Below are 23209 nucleotides of genomic sequence, written 5' to 3' on the forward strand. Positions count from 1 at the left end.
ACTTTGCCAGAGGTCGTCGATGCCCTTGGTTACCACAGCCAAACGTTCGTAGTTACGGCGTGCAGGTTTATGCAATTCTTCGACGATGGCTTGCCTAGACATTTTCTTAGAGATTACGTTTCAAGAGAAGCACAAGCGTGATGGGATTCAAAGAGGGTGGCACTTCGCTCGTGTTTTGAATGATCAGCTTATCGCCGGCACTCACGTCGAAAACGGTGAGATCTTCGTCTTCGTGTATTTCATATATGTTGCGCGTTTCGTTCCAACGTGCCAGAGGAATGTTTCCTGCTTTCTGGACACCACGATTCGATATTAAAGTCATGGTAGGAACGCTAGCTTTTCTACCGTGAGACCAGTACGAAAATTCGTTTATCTGAATCGTGCCATCGAGGAGAAACTTGTAGTACGGATGATAAGGATGCAACATGTACAGTTTGTTACCTTCGACGAACGTGGAGATTCTTTGTTGATTGGGTACGCTGTTGATTTCGATGGCTTGCAGAGAATGCAGTTTAGCGAATTTAGTGTCGACGCCGAGCAGATTACTGTGAACTTGTCCGAGTTTATTTTCGATAGGCAGCAAATGCTCGACTATGGTATCCGTTACGGCAGAAAACGACGGTTTGATTTTCACTTCCACGTTCAACTGCTTGTAGTTTTCGTTGAGTTCTTGCAACTTAGCACCGAAAGAGGCCAGCGTCGATTCCTGCGTGGATTCCAGCACTCCAACTTGATCTCTGATGTTGACGACAATGTTCTGAAGGTTCTCGACTTGATTCAATTTCGAGCTCTTCTCGGTAAGATCGTTCACGATGCTTCGCATCTCTGTAAACTGCGTGTGAAGGTCGGCGACGCTCTGCGAAGTAGGCAGCGTCGACACCAGCGAACTAATTTCGTCTCGAATCTGTTCCACGTTCGCCGTTTCCGTTTCTAGTCGTTTTAGCATTCGAGATATGTTTCTTTTCAAAGCGTGCAATTCTTTGGAGGTGGGGAGATTGGCCACTTTACTCTCAAGATCGCTCAATGAACTTTTGATGTCGCTCGAATCGGATAGTGCCGTCACCGCCGTTTTCAATTTTTCCAAATCTTCGCTCGAAGGCACGCTCGTCCGTAACGATTCCAAGTCACCCTGTATGTTGTCGAGTACGTGATGAAAATGAGCGAGATTCGTTTCGACGTTCAAATTTTCTAAATATTCGATCTTCTGCTGAACCGTGCTCAACGTGTCTTGAATGCTCGTCAACGCTCTCGCTTCAGCGTGAATATTTTTAATTTCTTCGTTGATCAATTCCAAGGACGCCTGAAGCGTAGCGATGGTGGTTTGAATGTGTTCGAAATCTCGATAGGCCTCCAATTGAATTTTTATGTTCGCGACGCTTTTACCGATGACCTGCAGTTCGTCCGACGATGGTAGGTTCGTCATTGTATCTTCCAAAGTCTGCAACTTGGATTTAATTTCTTCCAACGTGCTGGTGAATTCTTCTTGTAATTTGGAAACAACGACATGCAAGCGTTCTACATCAATATCGTTCACGACGGTTTGAAGTTCAGAGAAATTCTTTTCTATTGCGGAAGTTCGTTCTTCGATTTCGAGTTTCAATTTTTCCAAATCTTCATTTTTCGATTGAAATTGCTGTAATTTGGCCAAATCATTTTGAAGCGAATCCACGCTCAACTGTATATTTTGAACGTTGTCGTAAGAAGGTACGTCGACATAATTTTTTATGAGCGTTTTCAGTTCGGAATCGATTTTCAGAATGGGATCGAGACATTGCGTTTGGAGCGTAGCGATTTCCGACTCTAAACTTTTGTTTAAGGTCTCCTGCAAAGCGATCAAATCGGTCCTTAACTTCTTAACTCGAATGTCCAACATGAGAATCTCTTCTGCATGGTCTACACGCTTGGTGTTGCCAAAAATGTCGTTAGGCATTTTGTTAACGGTTATTTATAATAGGATAGACGATTCGTAATTCTACAAAAAGAGGAATAAGTTTGTCGTAATCTCCGAGGAGTTCTATGTAAAAATAATCTCCTGCAGACACATCGTACGTAATGTTAGAAAGCATCTTGTCGTGCTTGATTCGAAAAATGTTCTTGCCGGTAGAAATTTTGATTTCGCCTGCGTTTTCCGGATTCACGGTGATTTGAAGTTTCCCGTCGATCGGAATTTCGTAGAAATGTAAATTGTTATTAAAAACATAAAACATCTTGCCCACATCGTCATTCAGTTTCGTCCAAATGCTGTTGAGGTGAATGATCAACAGACCGTTGAGTTTAGGTAACACGGAAGGTAAGACTTCATGATCTGGTATGGTTTCCATGATGATCTGTTTTTTGAAACCGAACAAGTTCATAGGCATGCTGGTTATTTAAGGATACGGTCATAGTTTTTTGTAATAACAGTCAGTGTTTTTTTACTGAGTAACAAAAGGTTTTTTTTTGAGTTAGTGAAAATGGTTGTGTGTGGTGGTGAGTGCTAATTATTTGCACTGTGCGCAATTCTTATTTATTTCTAAACGACGATGTCCCCAAGGCAATGTGTGAATACCACACTCGAGGACGCACCTCTTGTCGTCATGCGAATCTAATGCTACTTTCCTAACTTCGTTTGTTGTAATCACATGGTCGACGCTCTGGATTCTTTGTTCTATGCTTAGTATCGTCGATTGTGAGTAAAGGCAATCGATGTAATCGTGGAAGGTGAGTTTGTTCTCCACCGTATTTTTGCCCACACCTTTTGCTTTCTTCGTGACACTACTCTCTGTTCTCATGGCATACATCTTCGAACGCAAACCCGCGAACTCGACAATAATATCACCGTTACATTCATCTTTCAGCTTACCTAGGATTTTTTTGTTGAGGGAAGGAATTCCAAATCTGTTGGGTTGAGGATACGCAGAAGTATCGAAATACTCAAGCATGGAAGGATTTTTTATGTCTTCATAGAGGTTAGGTGTTTGTATGCTGTAAATAAAGCTGTCGGTGTCCGTGTACAAAAGTGATATTTTATCATTGTAGAAGGGTTTCATCACGTCATAATGAAATTCGAACATGTAAAGTTTCGACAAGTCGAGAACCGTTGCGCCAACGTAAATTGGTTTTCTGAATTTCATCAATTTTATATGTAGATTGAAAAGTGCTAAATTCTCGTTGTAAATTTTTCTCGACTTGAATCTAGGATCGGCTATCCACTTCCGACATTTATTCTTATCGGAAATTAATTTCACGTCTACGTGCTTTCTAACATTCTCCATGGTCTTTCCATACACCGCATTGTTCATTAATTTAAAGAAGTCCTTGTCTAAATCGGAAGTGGCAGCTGTTCTATGTTGTGTGTTAGTTTCTATGTAAGGTCTTAACCACGTGGAATGTTTAAACTTTAGTATTCTTCTAACATTTACTATCTGAACACCCTTCCCAATCAAAAACCGGAGATTCTTGTAGTGGACGACGTATCTCTGTTTAGGGTCCAATGTTAACAAAAGCTTGTCTTGAACCGAGTCGGGTGGACATTTGATTTCGGGAGTCGGAGGCAAATCCGAAAACGTGTCGTGCAGGTGGTCGGAGAATTGGAGATCTACCTCTGCGAAAAAACCACACTCGCTATCGTCGAAATGAATAATATCTATCGAAGTGGGATCTAACCATTCGAATCCCCCGTAAGGAAGTTTCTGAACCATGGCATGTCCGTAGAGATTATTAACGTCAGCGTAGAAGATGTAATTCGATGCTCGATTTGAATCGTAATCTTCTTTCATGTGTACGTTATTAGCTTTCGCATGTCTCTGTACGCATTGCACCATTCCACCTCGTATCCCTCTTTCGATGAAAAGTAACATGTCCACGTCCGATATCAGTTCCAGCTTGACCTTTGTCTGGAATAACATTGCCGACCACGCTAATCCCGGTAGACTGTAGAAATACGCTGGATCTAATTTGTAAATATTCGTTGCCGTTTTCCTGAACGCTTGAAAAACATCCGCGAGTATCGTCACGTCCAGTTTTAAGTATGCGTCGTGGTAGTCTCCGAGTGTCCTACATTCTAATTTCTCCCACATGAGTTGCGCGTGTTGGTATTCTTCGTCCGTGATTCCTTTCTCTCTGAGTCTGCTGTAAAATTCTCTTGGAGGTGGGAGAACGTCGTCGTTAAATTTAGAACCATCACTAACATATTCGTAAGGATAAATCCCTTTACGTCTAACGAGTTCTATGTCTATGTTCGGAAAACTAGCTCTAGTTATTGTAAATTGATCGTCGGTGAGTTTGTTCGCTAAAGCATCCAGACTTGCAGAGAGAAATCTATACGAATCCAGGAAGCGCATCTCGATTGTATTTTTCGTTCCCGGAATCGACACTTGCTTGCTGAGACTAATGTAGCGTTCTTCATTCTCGGCCAAGACACCTATACGTTTCGGATCGTAGCCAAGATGTCTCACCAGGTGGTGAAAATCATATCCGCTTCCGTTGTGAAAGAATATGGGGATGAATTTAGGTTTCTGGATTTTAAGATTGCACGTGTTGCAAATTCCACCTATGTAGTTTCCGCTGAAATGATCGTGGTGGAATATTTTTTTGTTCTCATCAGTGAAACTTTGATCACATACCGGACACACCTCAGTGGAATTGTAATTTTGAAGTTCATTTTCAGTTAAAGGTGCCATCGGTTTTGATGTAAGCAGTACGCTACCAATTACCTCAACCTCCTCCACCATTTTTTCCAGGAAGTGTTCGATTACATTTGGCCCGCGGTATATATATGCTTCATTTATTTTATCACGTCGCACAACAACATAGCCGAAACTATTAGGTTGATGAAGCTGGTACGGCGTTGTGGAGGAAATTTCAGGATCCGGTTCGCAGTAGGAGAGTGGTTTGAGGAACGCCTCGAAATCTGCGACGATGATTGCGGGATGTTCCAACAATGCCTTGTGCATTTTGAATTCTTCGACTTCGTTCGTTTCGGGCATCAACATTCTAGCCGGTCTGTTGTCGCCGCAATAAATTTTATGTTCGACAAGTTTCTCCAGAGCAATTTGACGTCCGGTGTATTTTCGATAATCGAGCTGTTTTTGATCGTCGAACGTGGTTAGGCATCTCGGGCAAACTTCGATGCAATTTTTATGCTTGGTTGATTGACTTCTGACCAAACGTGATAGTGAACGAATTAGCGTGTAGTGATGAACATCCTCGTTTGAAATTAGAAGGAGATTTATTACACAGGCATCGTCATCGTCGATATCGCTTATCCTGACAGGGTGCACGAGATATTTATCTGACGTGAAGGAATACACATTAATAGCGATGCGTTTTCCTGTACGATTTTCGAACTTTGTTATATCCGACAATGTCACCGGGTATTCAATATCAGACATTACACTTTGAAAGTCGGTCTCGTATTGCTTGTAATGATAAATCCGTTCTGGATTATTTGACCAATGAACAGGATGCAGTGCAGCCAACACACACCAGAGAAAACACTTGTTATCACCGTTTTGTATATTTAACACAGCCCTCTTGCGTTGAATATTCGGTGGAAGAGGAACGTAGCTGGAAGCGCGAAGAGGCAAGAATCGGTTCACGTAAACGGTTAACGTGTGAGGACTTCCACACAGAGACCATCCCGACCCTTTAGCCTCGAAATCGTCGTGTTTCTTAACCAGCTCGTTGGAAACTTTATAATAGAAGTTGTCCAAATTTTCGACGTCAGCAAAATAAAGAGTCTGGTTTTTTGTACGATGATAAAAAATACTCGTTGTGCCATCAACTTTCTTGTATTCGGAAAACAGAACAACGTATACTTTTATAGAGTTGTTTTCCAATTTATTTTTTAGAATATTTATCATGGATGTTTTCGTTTCGTCCAAGAAACTAAGGATGTCACGGCCTGCTTCTGACTTAATTGAAAAATCCTGGAGTTGGTCGTTGAATGCAGATCTAATTGGTTTGGGTTCATCGGATAATTTAATTTGCTTGGAAGTGGAAGCTTCCGTTTCTGAATTATCGATTTTCCTTTTCGATGTTCCTCGTTCGGTCGATGGTTTGCAAATTTTGAGATGTTTACTTAAATTTGTAATGCTGATCATCTTTCCGCATCGAGCACAGGGCTTAGAAGGTAACGAACGATTAATTCTCGAACCTGTTTCGCTACATCTTGCCCTGTGTACCGATAAATTGTTCCTTGAGATTAGCTTCCCACAAGTAACACATTCAGTTTTATCATTTTTACGATTGAAACTGGTGGTGGATGCCATTGCTTTCTCCAAAATCACAGAAATAAAAAAATCTAGTATATAGCGACACAATTTTCAGGTATGTTATTTTATATAGAATTTCTTGGAGTGATTACAAAACTCAAAAATTCAATCTACTGTAAATAGAATTTCAGGTATGTTATTTATATAGAATTTCTTGTGTGCGAATACAAAAACTCAAGAATTCAATCTACTGTAAATACAATTTTCAGGTATGTTATTTTATATAGAATTTCTTGGGGTAATTACAAAACTCAAAAAATGAATCTACTGTGAATATAATTTTCAGGTATGTTATTTTATATAGAATTTTCTCGGGGGGCGAATACAAAACTCAACGTTTCAGCTACTAGGACCTCATTACCATGAGCCTAATCCTAGTAAGTTACATACACACCTGTTCTTCGTATCGCATATGCTAGTAAGTCAGATGACATATTGGGAGAATCACATTTCCCCCAATGATCCCACCACAACAAACGTCGCACATGCTAGAAGCGTCACATCAAGCTTCAGGTATGCATCGTGGTAATCACCGAAAGTTCGGCAACCCAACTCGACCCACATAGACTGAGCATGCTTGTACTCCTCGTCGGTAATACCTGAACCTCTCAACTGGTTGTAGAACTTATCCTAGGGAGGCAGCAACTTTTCTTCGAACTTGCAAGGGTCTGTGACGTATTCGTAGGGGTAGACCCCTTTACGTCTGATGAGTGCGACATCTAAGTTTGGGAAACTTGATGTAGTAATGGCTAGTTGGTCGTCTCTGAGCTTCCCAGCAAGAGTATCGAGGCTTGCCTGGAGGAACCTCAGAGAGTCGAGGAACCGAAGCTCGATGCTGTTGCTTGAGTTGGGGATCGGCCCCCACTTACTGATGCTAATATAACGCTCCTCGTTCTGCGCCAGGATATTGATTCTCGCATTGTCGTACCCTAGATGTGTAACCAAGTGATGGAAATCATATCCCGAGCCATTGTGAAAAAAAACCGGTATTTCATCAGACGGTTTCTTATACTTGCAGCATAGCACGGCATAGAATTTAGTGGAGTATGTAGGCAATGCATCGTTGAGGATGGATATTATCTTAGCTCGCTCGCTCTCCAGAAAACTACGCACATCGCAGAAGCTGTCTGATGTTATGTTAAAGTCTTCTAATAAATGCTCAAACGCAATTCGGTCTGCTTTCTTCGTCAGCTTGACGCATTTGGTAGGTGGCGATGCATCGAGGGAGGTTACTTCTACCTTTCGCTTGGAAGGTTGCGGTAGTGATGTTCCAGTGCTCTTGCAAGTAAGCTGGTGTCGCTTGAAGTAGTCAATAGAAAAATTGTTTCCATACTTAGAGCACAGTTTGGTCGCACATATTCGCTTTCCCGGCACACAAGTACGACAGTGCCTTTTGAAAATTTTTACTTGACACAGTAATTTGGCACGTAGGGCAATTTTTTTCAGAACACATAATGCAGAGATTTTTTGGGGGTATGTTATTTAATACCAAATGCTGTGCAATGCAAAATATAATTGCTCACTTTTTTTTTAACTATTTTCTATGACCTTACTTTGGGTTTTTTTTTCGCCAAATTATATGTTTCTAGTTTTCTATACAATACAATATACGTACAATATATTGTCAACGGTATTATATTTGAGCGGGTCGCTTGTCACCTAAACACTACAGCTCACAGGTCGGGAAAATCTGACATGAAAGCAGATAATACGCCTATCCTTATTTATATATAATTTTCACGGGGCATACAATATTGTCAACGGTATTATATTTGAGCGCGTCGCTTGTCGCCTAAACACTACAGCTCACAGGTCGGCAAAATCTGACATGAAAGCAGATAATACGCTTATCCTTATTTATATATAATTTTCACGGGGGCGTACAATATTGTCAACGGTATTATATTTGAGCGGGGCGCTTGTCACCTAAACACTACAGCTCACAGGTCGGGAAAATCTGACATGAAAGCAGATAATACGCCTATCCTTATTTATATATAATTTTCACGGGGCATACAATATTGTCAACGGTATTATATTTGAGCGGGTCGCTTGTCACCTAAACACTACAGCTCACAGGTCGGGAAAATCTGACATGAAAGCAGATAATACGCCTATCCTTATTTATATATAATTTTCACGGGGCATACAATATTGTCAACGGTATTATATTTGAGCGCGTCGCTTGTCACCTAAACACTACAGCTCACAGGTCGGGAAAATCTGACATGAAAGCAGATAATACGCTTATCCTTATTTATATATAATTTTCACGGGGGCGTACAATATTGTCAACGGTATTATATTTGAGCGGGTCGCTTGTCACCTAAACACTACAGCTCACAGGTCGGGAAAATCTGACATGAAAGCAGATAATACGCCTATCCTTATTTATATATAATTTTCACGGGGCATACAATATTGTCAACGGTATTATATTTGAGCGCGTCGCTTGTCGCCTAAACACTACAGCTCACAGGTCGGGAAAATCTGACATGAAAGCAGATAATACGCTTATCCTTATTTATATATAATTTTCACGGGGGCGTACAATATTGTCAACGGTATTATATTTGAGTGCGTCGCTTGTCACCTAAACACTACAGCTCACAGGTCGGCAAAATCTGACATGAAAGCAGATAATACGCTTATCCTTATTTATATATAATTTTCACGGGGGCGTACAATATTGTCAACGGTATTATATTTGAGCGGGGCGCTTGTCACCTAAACACTACAGCTCACAGGTCGGCAAAATCTGACATGAAAGCAGATAATACGCTTATCCTTATTTATATATAATTTTCACGGGGCATACAATATTGTCAACGGTATTATATTTGAGCGGGGCGCTTGTCACCTAAACACTACAGCTCACAGGTCGGGAAAATCTGACATGAAAGCAGATAATACGCTTATCCTTATTTATATATAATTTTCACGAGGCGTACAATATTGTCAACGGTATTATATTTGAGCGCGTCGCTTGTCACCTAAACACTACAGCTCACAGGTCGGGAAAATCTGACATGAAAGCAGATAATACGCTTATCCTTATTTATATATAATTTTCACGGGGCATACAATATTGTCAACGGTATCATATTTGAGCGAGTCGCTTGTCGCCTAAACACTACAGCTCACAGGTCGGGAAAATCTGACATGAAAACAGATAATACGCTTAAGTCTTATTTATATATGTAATTTTCACGGGGCATACAATATTGTCAAGAGCGTTAGTTTTTGTAGAGCTCTCTTTTTCCATCTTTCCTCTAAACAGTGAAGCTGTAGAAGACGCAATTAGCTAACCTAGCATACGACATACCTTCCTAATTAATATGGATATTGTCACACATTTCTCTTATTTTATACTGTTGTAAATAGAAAAGATTATGTACGGTAAATGTTTTGTACATTATAGGAAAAAAATTCAAAATATCCTTCAATTTTAATTCGAATCGAGTCGAATTTTTACATATTTCCACGCCACCACATATTGTCCTATTTGCTTCTTTTACTTGCCTTGCTTAATTAACTCTCGCTAATTAGCATTTTTTTGGAAGAAGTCAACTAGAACAACATATGGCGGTATGAGAAATATGTAAATCAAAGAACATTTTAGCAATATATGGGCCCTAGCAATTAGCTTTCTCGACTAAGAGTACTCTTTTAAACGTCTTCTGCTGATCGTATTACTAAACGAGGACGTTTAAAATTTTTGGGTGTTGAAAAAGTTTGACCCCCTACTTTTTATTTCTATTGTTTGCTAATAGATGGCGCTAATAGTACCTCCTCCCCTCCCCTCTCCCCTCTTCTCCTCTGCTGTATGACAAATAGCGCAAACATAAAAATCAAGATTTTGGAGAGTAAAACATAAAATTTGCATGCATCTGATGTCGAACCAGGAACTTTTATCTTTCGGGGAGTCAACATTATTTTTTACTCAGTCGTCATATAACATGAACACACGCAAAGATTCACATGTGCTTTTATTATTTTGTGTTCGGTAAGTACAAGTATATTCTTACATAAATTATTGTTTAATTTAATACATTGTAAACTCAAAACCTGCTAAACTAACACTCCTTCTGTGTTTCATTAAACTATTGAAAGCGAATGTTGCGTGCATGCGGAAATAACATGGAAAAAAAAACCGGATGGAAGCAATTTAAAATCACTGGGGCAAGGTCAGTTTTACGAGAGCGTAAAAAACACGTGCTTCCATTCAACTTCGAAAAATAAGAATGAATATGTGCATACAGAACACATATGCTTTCTTTTCACAGTTGTAAAATCATATAAATTGTGCATGAAGTAAGTTACGGGAAGGCTCTCTCAATTAGGTACAAGTATTGTACAATTAGGTACAAATTGTTGTACAATTATTTCCCCCAGTTGCCCAGTTGGAGTTGGGGGCATAACACTGGTATTATTTGTAATCACAGTGCTTACTCATGTATTTTGTTTAATATTTTATTTCAAATTCACTGTCAGAAACTAGTGTTGCCAGTTTCTGCATGTAGGTTTACCTACTCTGTTGGTTGTCACTGTCAAGTTTTTAGTATTCGTACAGCATAAAAAGCTATAACCCCTCCCCCTCAAAAATATATACATTGTATACGCCAAGATGCCCAATAGCCTGGCAACACATCATGAAAAAACATGCCAAGAAGACCCAGTGGGTTTATAAGTCAGTGCTACCAATTCCTATTTGTAGGTTAGCTTAGCCAGTGAAAGATCATATAGTAGAATTTTTGTAGAGTGGGTGTTTGCGAGTTCCACGATAGGTTAAGTTATATCACTTAGGATCGTAAAAAAAAAGATAGGTTAAGTTGTATCACGTAAGATCGTGATATACCTACCAAGTAGAAATGGGGAAAAAAATGAGTGCAGTGAAAATTTGTACTAAAACATCGCTAAACGCTATAACATCGACAAAAAATTGTCAAAATATGTCAAAAACTTATATTCGATTGATAAAAAAAAATACCTACAAAATATGATCCTCAAATAATAACGTTCAAACAGTACATAAATAAAAAAAATGATAGGTTAAGTTATATCACTTAGGGTCGTAAAAAAATTAAATAATCGTAAAAAAAAGATAGGTTAAGTTGTATCACGTAACATCATGATATACCTACCAAGTACGAGTGGGGGAAAAATGAGTATAGTGAAAATTTGTACTAAAACATCGCTAAACGCTAAAACATCGACAAAAAATTGTCAAAATATGTCAAAAAGTGATATTCAATTGGTAAAAAAAGACCATACCTACTAAGTACGACTTTGAAACCCCTAATATGCACTACTAGGATTGAATATTAAATTTGAGTGGAGGAGATATGGAGCTCTTAATAAAGTGTAAAATCTTAAGATTGTCAAGGGATTTCTTAGGGTTCGAACATTATATTTGAGAACTATATTTAGCGATATGGTATGATCACGTTACGGCGCCGAACATGGGAAAAGATAAGCTGGAAAAGAGTAAATATGGAGGGATCCTATGAAAGTATTGACGTCCCATTAAATTAACATTCTTGCAAGCCTGCAAAAAAATGGATAGAAAAATGTTCTTGCTCGCTTCGCTCGCAGTCTGGCATTTTCATGACGATTGTGAAGAATTATACTGTAGCTGCATTACAAAACAAACAATATTCTCGATATTTATTAATAATATAATGTCTTAAAATATAATGTTTAGCGTCGGTATAATGCTTAATTTAAAGCAGGTGAGTCATTTTGATGATATTGTTCTATTAGCAATATTATTGTATTATTGATTCCCTGTAGGCTATGCTGCAATAGTTGTACTAACTGTGTACTTCATAGTAACGCCTTGTACATTAATCGATAAAACAGGAAAATAAAGAGTGTCAAATTCGCATTTCTAACTTACTGTTGCAGGGTAATTTTGCTTTAGCAAATGAAATTTGCACTTAAGATGAAATCCATGTAATTATTGCTATGGATTATTAAAAAGATTAATTGACCCAAGCAGAGGGGGTGAATTCTCTGAAGGAGGCACCTTATTCTCCTCCCGGCCTTAGGAATTTCTAGCTAGAGTTCTTAAGTTGTGTAAGACTTCGTGTTAAATACCCAAATTGTGGGTTATTAAAATCTTGTTCTCGAACCACAAACACTGTTTAAATACATATTTATATAATTGACATTTGAGATTGCTAATTTTCAGTTATTTCGAAAATTTGAACCAATAAAAAATATGGACAGTTTAACAGGCTATTGTACTAAAATAAAATGAATTATTACGTATTCACCCAAAATATTTTGAGGGGTAGAGGCCAACACATATATCTCTGCCGTTGCGCAGATTCCAATTTTCGTTTCGTCTCCTGCCGGATCCTGTCAGAGTGGTTAGCACACACGGGATTCGAATCCCGCTCGGGCTTGGTTGTTTGTGAATGTCCATTCATCAATTTCATCATTTCATCACTCATTCCCATCTTCGCAAATTAGCTAAGAGGCACAAAACGAGAAGTAAAATAAACTAAATCAATCAATCAATCATTTCGTCTCCCTCTCTCTTAGCATCACGTGTTCTACCCTGCTCGCCAACCTTAGCCATTGTTGCCAATTGTCATTCCATTCCTGGACACACTCCCGCAAACATCATTCAAAACAATTCAATAGCGCTCCAGCTCGCGGTTCACACCGTTCTGCACCGTGTGGCAATATAGCATGGCGTAGTGGTTGCTTCTTGTATGCAGTACATTGGCTAGCTAGTAACTAATATTGTCAACTGTAAATATGAAGCACTATTTCTGTCACGGAAGGAGAAAGGCAAAGTGACGGTGAGTTTTGTTAGATTGGAAGGGCCATATTTTTATTTTAAGTATTTGACAGGTTTGACGTTGCGTGTGTGTATGTAAAAGTGCAGGTGTTTGGTTAGTGAAGTTAAATTCCATAATTCCTCCAGTACTATTGTTCTTATTTTATCACTTTAGAATTGCTCAAAAGAAATAAATTATGTGGTTGCATGAGCATTTCAACTCTCGTCTCCGGCACGTGCTCTTGTAGGAATTGTATAAAGGAAGCTGTTATCTTTACTGCTTAATGCGATGCATGTTTTTTTTTTTTTAATTGGCATGCTTTGATGGGTGACAAGTTCATGACAAAAGAAAAAGCCTTGCGGCTTATCGACTGGTGGCAATATATGTACTTCTTATTGTTATTGTTGCGGAAGCCGGCATCGTTTGTAAATGTACAACAAAGGCAGCCGACTGTTGGCCATCACAGAGAGGCAATACGTGGTCCAATTGTCGCGGTTTAACACGTTCGCAAGTTACACTGTTCTACAAATTTTCACTTTTTTCTGTTACAGAAAGGAAAGTAGCTGATTCTTACTGAAATTGACCTGCACACGAATATGCACTTAATTTTCTAAAATTGGATCTTAATTTGAAGTTACGGCATAATTCATGTTACCATAAGCAATGCATTGGCGCTTATTTTCAAGATAAGCATAATTCACGTTATATAACAATTAATCATAATCAATGTGGGCATAAGTTAATAAATATATTAAGGAGGCCAGGGCGGTACTTGCTCCCCCCTCCCCGCCGATATCTGGGAAGAATTAATAATTTCAAATTTTGAAATTAAAGCGTGAAAGCATAGATGAGACAAGCCGTGAAAGACATGCAAATTAACTTAATGCTGGTCATGCTTTATGATAATTCTCTTAACTTGGAGAAAACATAACTCTGTTTCTTCCACTTTAAACACTTCCGTAATCAGCATCCTCATATTAGTAAAGATTGGGTACTCTCATACCTGTAACAAAACGTGTGTAGAACAGTGTTAATAGTTCTCAAACCAGTGGTAGTGTCAGTCGTGCATCACATGTCGTTGCAGTTCCAGTATCAGTGTGGACGGGCTTATTGGGAGTGAACAGTTAAAATGCCACCAGGTCCATTAATGCAATGGAAAAATAGTAAATTGTTTAATTTTATTTGAAATCACTATGAAGAAATCTTTTTTGCATCATTTTGGGTAATTTTACTCGTGTATATGTCCACATTTTAGTCCATATTTAGCAAATTTTTAGTCCATATGTACGTACATATAAAGCCACTTGTTAGCACATATTAATCCCAGCCCTGGTTATAATGCATGGCGTTTAAAACTCAACGTTAGATGGAGCTGAGTTCTCTAATTTCCTTGTTCTACGAACAGCTGTGCCTCGGCGCACTGTAGCGATTTTTCTATCGAACAGATTAGCAACACTGGTTCTCACATTCTGCTGCGCCGATCGCGGCAGAAATGTGTGTGTTTGCCTATAATGCATCCACGGTCTAGCTGGCGGATGGATACCTCTGTTTAAGCAGGACGGACAGATCAAGTATCGTGTTCAATAAAGCTTAAAAAAAACACGTTACTTTCAGTAGACACGCTATCGTAATTAAATACTTCATGTGGATTACCACATGATTTTGGGGGGGGGGGATTTGCTCCATTGGCCTTGGGGGGCATGGGCACCCCTGCTGCTGTCAAGACTATTTAAGAAAAAATGGCAAAGGAAAATATGGCAAATTTAAAATGGGAACAGTAATTTTTAAATGGCACACCAGGCCCAGGGAGGGACCATGGGAGCCATGCACCCCCTCGAATTCGGAAATATTATAATGTGAACCTATAAAAACCTACGAAAATGACATTGACGATTTTTCAGATTGTGCAAGAATTTCGATTTTGTCCTTGCATAAATGAATGGGTTACTTGTGGAGAGAGACAGGTTCCAGAAGTTTGCAGCATTGAGGGATTTTTAGTTTAGTAATCATTGGGGGAGGGGTTGCTCTATCGATGAGTTGATTTTATCCAGTTATTTTGTACCATAACATTGCATCTACAATTGTACAGCCGACGCTGGTTAGTGGAGTTTTTGTTTCAATCCCTAATCTGGTTCTCACATTGTGGAAAACACCTTAATGAAATCGTAATGGACAATTCACCTATTACATTTGCCCTTAGGGTGTACGCTTGGCTCTTGCTGCACGCAATACTAACGTAACATTGGTAGTCACATCAAATACTACAACATTTCGCCGACTACCCTGGTAGAGTGGTTAGCACAGCACTTTACGACTTCATGGGTCTCGGGTGCGAATCCCAATCTGGGCATAGTGTTTTCTATGAATGTTTCTTCGTCAATTTTATCTATCCTTATCGTCGCGATTAGTCAATAATGACAGAAAAGTGACGTAGAATAATCTCTCAATCAATCCAACTCATTTTGGATCTACCCCGCTCTCCCCTCAGAGAATCTTGACCTGTGGCACCCAAAATATAAGGTGGGGGTATTCGTTATGCACCCTAGAAGGCGAACTTTCTTACTTTTTAAAGATTGAAGTTATTACATCTCAGAAGCATGGGGGAGGGGGCGAAGGGGCACCCCGATGGGGTAGATGCTAATGTCGTATACTTGTAATCGAGGGATCCCGAGTTCGATGGTTGATGGAGGTACATAGTGGTTTGGATCCTACTTTAAACTGCAGATCCAGTCCCGATTTGTTTATCTGTGCATAAAATGGACAAAGTAAACTTCAGAATTGAAAAGAAAATAAACAAGTCTATACGGTACGTTTATCATGAATGCACGTGTCATCTTGTCCAGACCTGTAAATGGGGAGAACGCCCTTGCATTTCGTGAATGAGGTTCTATTTCTCTGCCTTATTTTCGATAAGAAATTAACCTGACCATTTCACCGTCGCCTGCTAAAGTTCTCGTCTCAGGGTTCTCAACCTTCTATCTACTAGTTTTAAGTTATACATCCTGGGGTGCTGATAAAACAGTACTGTTCCGCCAACGACGTACTTATGGCGGGTCCAGGGGATCCGGACCCCGCCCCCCCTGCCCGAAAGACTTACTAAGTACTTAAATGAAATGAGAATGATGAAATAATAAAATAACTACAGTTGAATAATTAAAATTTACTTGCTTAATCGAAGGTTATTTATTTCCACCTAACGTATTGTAAGGCAAGGATTATATTGTGATCATACGACTTTGAATGACAGTACCAAAAAGGATTTATGCAAGATTTATTACTACTTAATAATAATAATGGGCGTCCGGAAGGGGGGGCCGTGTCCCCCCCTGGAAAATGAAAGTCAACCAAAAAATATGTATTTCACACATATAATTTCATTTTAGCCACAATAATATGTGTTAATTATTGCATGAACACCATACATTCAAATTTAAGCAATGTTTTTTAGGGAACAACACTATTTTTGGGGAAATTTTGTCTTAGTTTGCCCCCCCTGGAAAAAATACCTTCCTTGCCCCTCCCTGGAAAAAATCCTGCGAACGTCTATGATAATAATGCATAAATATTACCAGGAACTTTATTGTTCGCCAACACTGGATTTAACATATTTTTTTGATATTCAATAAATATTAAATTCTTTATCTATTTGACATTAATTTCTTGCCAGGGCAGTTGTTTCTTTTACAAATTTTGCAGACCTTAAATACACGTAAGCTACAAAATGAATACTAGCTGTTATATCACTATCCTTCGTCTTTCTACCTATTCATCTAATAAAAATATTAGTTAATTTGAATATTTTAATTAATAGTATTTTAATTAATTTCATATAGTTATAATTATTTTATAATTGTGTATTTGTCTGCCCTAGGGTGCGAAATCACTTCAGATTGGTGGGGGGAAGGAGCACACACCCACACACACACACACACACACACACACACACACACACACACACACACAATTTTATTATTAAATAATTAAATCAATTATTAAATAATCAAATTATATTATAATTGATTGATTGATTGAGTGGGAGTTTTAAGTCCACTTTGTGCACAGTAAGGCTAATCGGGACTGGACCTACAGTTTAAAGTGGGATCCGAACCACTATGTGCCTGCACCAGGTATCGAAAATTATATTACAAAATACACAATATATAGACTATCCATTTAAAATTCAATTCTAAATTGAAGATTTGGGTTTACTACTATGAACATGAACAATGATTTGCGTGGTTAAGGAGGGAGGGGCAACAATTAAGAGACAGTAAGAAGATAATAGTTTCCTTCACAAAGTCAGTGACGTGCGGTGACGTCGACACTTGGGGTAGCAATCAGTGGCGTGCTCAAGGGGGTGGGGTTGGTGTGGGTCATACCCCTCCCCCCTTTAGGACAAAGTATTCCTAAAAAATAGAACGTCAATAACAGGAAATGATTGAAAAATGATGAATGAGTACTAAAAAAAGTACACGTAACCTCCACCCCCATTCGAAAATAAAAGAGATTTGATTTGACTACTAAGAGAGAGATCCTGGGTTCGAATCTCGGCTTGGCCATGGGTATTCTTTGTGTGTGTCCGTTCATCAATTGTATCGTATCATCTTCGCGATTAGCCAAAAGTGGCGGAGAAGCGAAGTAAAATAAACCAAATCAAGCAATCAATCAATGATTTGACTTGATTTTTGTTACTTAGCGCCGCTTTTTTCTCATATTTGGTTAATTGCGAAGATGATACGATAAATTAATGAAGGGACAAACACAAAGAACACCCATGCCCAGGAACTCCTGGTGTCGTAACGCGCTGTAATAACCTCTCCCCCACGGTTGGTTGATTTGATGTTGTAAGTCCACTTTATGCACAGAAACAAAACAGGTAACAAAACACACTTTTTTGTAGTTTCTTCAATAATATTCATTTGGCTTCTTGAGTTCTGAGATACATTTTTCATTTCAAATTATTTCATTATTCACTGCAGAGTACAACACAGGAACAAGAATGCGCGCTCATCACAGATTCGAATCCCGGCCTGGATTGTTCGAGGTCCCTTCATCAATTTCATCATCATCACTCATCCTCATTTTCGCAATAACCAAATGTGGCAGAAAAGCGAAGTAAAATAAACCAAACCAAGAACAATATAAACGTCCCTTCTCTTGCCCAAATAAATACATCCGTTGGAGGCTAAAAGATTAGTATATTTAAATAAAACACTACTAAAACGAGAGCGAGAGAGAGCCTGAGCAAATTTTTGTAATTTACTCATTATATATTCCATATTTGAAAAAAATAAAATAAAATAAAGAAAGCATAACATTATTGTCTGCACATAACACGTTCCCATTTCATAAATAATAAAACTACATCCCATAAGGTTCTGTAAATACAGAGAACTTATTATGTACGTACTGCAGAAAATTTTCCCTTCAGTTCTTTAGAGGATTTACAAAGAATCAAGGGAAACCAATCCCCTATCTGTCCTATAGGAGATAGTCTGGGGGACCTGAAAGCACGGGCTTTCAACCATTGCAGCGGGGGCGAGGGGATAAGGGAGGTAGAGGCAGAAATCTTCCCTTTTCCTTCGGGCGACCGTTTCTATCTGGAACTGCTAAGGCGGAAGTAGAGCGAGCTAGGCCAGTTTTGCCCGCGGATAACACCGAGGGACGACAAGCGCGTGAAAAAGAAAGTGTTGCTTATGAACTGTGGCTTTAACAAGACAACAAATATTGTGATTTGAAAATAATTATAGATGTGAGATTGATTAATCTATCTCTGCTAGACTAGCTACTCCTCAGTGCACGTCACTGCACAAAGTTTACATCTAAATGCTAATACGCGTTTTATTAATACATTTATATACTTTGGGATAGCTGACGAAAGGCGATGAGAAATGGAGAAGAAATAACAAGGACGAATTTCTGAGTTCTGGGGATTGCTGGGTTCAGTGTCCTTAGAGATGAGGCTCTTTGTTGTCCGTTCTTTGTGTATGTTTTCAATTATTCCAGTGAAGTATAATCGACTACCAAACTAATTGTTTGTTGTCAGAACAAAAACTCTCCCCCTGGAAAAGTTTGGGGGGGGGGGGAATTTCAGGACAAGATCCTTGGTGGTGGGAATTCCCCCCCCCCTGTCCCCCCTGGTATTTTGCACCCTGGTTTGTCCATCCTTCTGTTTCGCATGCTCGACACCATTCAGCAAGAAATCTGATAGGAGGTTTTGCGTAATTGCCCTTTGTACAGTTTTCCACTGAAACATTTTCACTGAAAATTTGAGGCCATATTGTGAACAAACACCCAATAAGCTTTTTCTGGTCATCACTGATCAAAGAATAAAATATTCTTTACAATGTTTGTTTTTCCCATTAGGTTCAAATTGGTGTTGCGAGAATGCAGATTTCTATGAAGATTTCTTTCTTTTCACTGGAGAATCATGTATGATGACTTCAAGAGATTACTGGAAGAATGTCAAAATAGGTTCAAGTGGCATGATAGATAGGAAACCAACAATTCGATCAATAATTCCACATCTTCCTAGAGAAAACCAATATAAGGTACAAGCTTATGTTGGCATCACTGAAAGTAAGTATGTAGACATCACTTAATTTGTGCACATAGCCTTTGTTGTTTATGTAATAGATTAGGGAGCAATTTTTATTTAGGAATGTAAGAAATGAGCCACCATTTCCTAGAGTACTAATCAGCAGAGCTACCCAGTACACTGGTCATGTCAACTGTCATTATCTCACAAGAGACAAGATTTTATGTAATGATAGATGTACAAAAATAGATGCATCATAGATTATACTGATCTTCAGATCTTCCATCTAGGCATGAGAGAACAATCTTATGGAATCTGGCATGTCAATATCTCGGAGACTGTTAATGGTAGATTGATATAATTTAGTGAAAGATACGCAGTCTAAATGCTTCAAATTATCTTGTTTGTGTATGGCAACGGAACAATCTAAAGTTAACAATCCATACACAGGGTACGTATATTTACATTGTGTGTATAAAATGTATGTAGATATACATTTCTTTCATAAACAAAACACAATGACTCATGATTTGCTCACTTTCGCCTAATGTCAGTCTGTTTGTCTTACGGGTATAACATTTCAAGAAATTTCCTTATTTTTGTGTAATTTGCTGATAAGAATAGTACAACATACATTACATACACCTGATCACCAAGGCAGTGACTGATGGGAAGTCACTTTCAACTTACATGTTTGGTCTGAATGAATTTTTGGTATATATATGTATCAGCTAGTTTCAATAATTATCTGAGTACACATAAGTTGGATATGTAATCTGTACAGTGGCATGGCGTGAATTTTTCAAAAGTGTTATCGGCCATCAGTAGGACAATTATGCCTGCTGGACATTATCCCCCCACCCCTCTCGAAAAAAAAACATCATGTATTCGATCTGCATTTTTGTTCATTTCCTTCTTTTCTTGCAATCCGCTCAGTGATTTAGCCACAAATACTCATGAGACAGTTCCTCCGAAAACCCGATGAATAATGGTCGACCCTTGTCAATTCATCTGTCTGTTTCTTTGCAATGAGGTGCAAAGGGGAAGAAGAACCACCACACTTTTCTTGGGTCAGTTTGACGTTTGTATGGTGAGCATACGACAAAACTCTGCTCCTCCAGTGACGGTCAATGTGGAAGGGAAGCCCAGCTGTGTGTACTACTGTTGCCAACTTAGTATTTTGGAGCAAGGTTTGTCCAAAGCACGAATCGCACTAAGGAACTATCTTTTCATCTATTACCTAACTGGTCTCAGTTGTAGTTAAATCCAGCCTTGACTTTGCCCCAAAGTCTTCCCCTGCTCTTTCCTTGCATTGGCACCCTCTCCTCTTGTACCTCTTCAGAGTAGTGGAACTGACCTCCCTCTGCGCTTCTGTCAGCTGCAGAAAAGAATGTCCTATGCAAATTCAACTCTACTGCAACACTGTTGGTTAACATATTTAACAATGTTGTCATTTTATTGAAACAACTTTTTAATTCTTTACATTTTGCTGTTACCTGCAGTAACACTGGTTACATGCACGCCACGCCTCTGATTCTTCAACAATCCTCTTTTGGGTGTAAAGAATACTGAATGTATATATATATATATGCAATATAACATTAAAGGTAATTTTTTCTAGCAGATTCATTTTACCTATTTGTGGGGTTGCTGATGATACTTGTAACTTTGGTGCTTGCTGTGTATATTATTCATCTCAGAAGACAGCTGAAAAATGTGAAAAATAGAAGCTTGGGTATGTGAACAACTATACAAATTTATATAATGCCTTTCTCCTCTTCAATGCTTTGTATTATCATGTGGTTAAAACAAGAAACTCAATATTTATCTTTTGAAGGAATGCAAATTGTCTTAATGTACCGTAGTATTATTAGTTTAATATTAGTTTCATTATTTTTCTTATTTAAGTGGTCATAGTGCTTGGTATTTGATTTCCCAGAATTATCTTCAGATTCAAGGTTTCAACTTATTTGTAAAATACAGGTTATTACCTGGTAACTTAACTCATTTGTTTATCTTCCTTTGTAATTTAATTTGGCAACTCTGTTCTGGTAACTTTACACATTCTAATATGTGATGAAACAACATACCTCAATAACAAATCAATGCATTAACAAAAAATTAACAAATAACAAGAATATCATGAAATATATTGTAAACCATCCGATATAAAAGGGGTAGTGACTATTCTGTCTAAACTTTTAATTTCTATAACGAAAACAAGATCCCCATTATTTAAATTTAGAGAGCAAGTTTTGTCAGAATCAAATATGACAATAGGTTCTAGCCTAATCAGAACAAGGAGTGCTGTGCTTAACTAAAAAATCCCAACTTACTACTTTACTAAGAACTTAAAATCACCACACCCCAGCCAACCTCCATGGCAGAGCAGTTAGTACAGCATGCTACAATGCCTGGGTTTGGATCCCAGCCTGGGCATGGGTATTCTCTGTGAGTGTCCCTTCATCAATTTCTTCATGTAATCACTCCTCATCATTGCAATTAGCCAAAATTGGCAGAAAAGAGACAACCTAATTCAATCAATCAATTATCCTTGTCCAATTTGACAAGTCCTCTTTGGCAGGAAGGAGGAACTCAACTTATTGTGCATTTTCCAGTGCTAACCAGTCTGATGTAATTGTCTTGTGAAAATTCCTTTCTTTCCTTACATCATATTCACACCTCTTACTTTTAATAGCACCATCTACTACGAAAACAACGAATCCTTGGCAAAAGCAATGTTTATGCCAGCATTTGAAGTGGAAATTGCTAATTGAAGATGATGCTTTGTATGTAGAGTTTTGGGATAGGTGGGGGGGGGGGAATGCTTGTATGCATCAACATGGAACCAATGCTGTAGATGGAGGAAGGATACTTATGCAAATTTCTCTAGCTGGAGGATGCTATAGTAAAATTTTGTTAACTGGAGGAATAGCATCTTCTAGTGTCCTACCTTGCTTCCAGCACTGTGTATGGTTACACATTTAGGCTCCTCCCTTTTTGAAAATTAACATCTTGTAACCATTCAACATCCTGAAATTTATCTCCAAACTATACTTTTCATCCTCTAATTTATGGCCTCGTTCATTATCAAGTTTGGAGTGTCAGCATCTTCACCAATGGATGAGGACAAGTTGAGTGAAATAAACAGTATTCATAGCTGTGTTCTGTGCTCGTCTTTGGTGTAAGACTAAGTCCAGTGCCCACTTTCACAAGCTTGGAGATAATGTAGTCACCACAAGATGAAGGTAACAATTATCACAACAGGTAACTGTACAACTAAAGCGCAAAACAGTATACTTATGTTGTATATATACGAGGGTCACTATTTATATTTTGAGCCTAACAATGAAAAAACAGGAATTTGGCATTGAAAACTGCTTTATTGTTTTTCGAAGTATTCTCCTTTATGGTCAATACACTTTTGCATTCGTTCGAACCATTTGTCAAAGCAGTTTCTCCAATCTTCTTGAGACACCTCCATAATACGGTTTTTGAACGCATCAACGGCATCTTCCGCCGACGAAAATCGTTGTCCACGCAATTTATTCTTGACATTCGGGAACAAGAAGAAGTCATTGGGTGCCAAATCAGGACTGTACGTCGGATGACCCATCAATTCGATT

The 23209-nt window shown here is 38.6% G+C and overlaps 1 protein-coding gene across 4 annotated transcripts in view; it reads left to right on the forward strand.

Moving 5' to 3' along the window:
• Positions 1 to 23209, forward strand: part of LOC145989312 (caytaxin-like) — a 90278-nt gene that overhangs the window by 45853 nt on the left and 21216 nt on the right. For 2 of the 4 annotated variants that reach the window (XM_083124644.1, XM_083124647.1), the window contains exons 2-3: positions 19412 to 19624; positions 21205 to 21318. In XM_083124644.1, coding sequence (XP_082980770.1) covers positions 19412 to 19624; positions 21205 to 21318 — 327 coding nt within the window. The remainder of the gene's footprint in view (positions 1 to 19411; positions 19625 to 21204; positions 21319 to 23209) is intronic. The other 2 variants (XM_083124645.1, XM_083124646.1) reach the window with 2 other exon arrangements.

Source organism: Lepisma saccharinum, chromosome 6 (genome assembly GCF_977018435.1).
Source record: "Lepisma saccharinum chromosome 6, izLepSacc3.1, whole genome shotgun sequence".
Lineage (NCBI taxonomy): Eukaryota > Metazoa > Arthropoda > Insecta > Zygentoma > Lepismatidae > Lepisma > Lepisma saccharinum.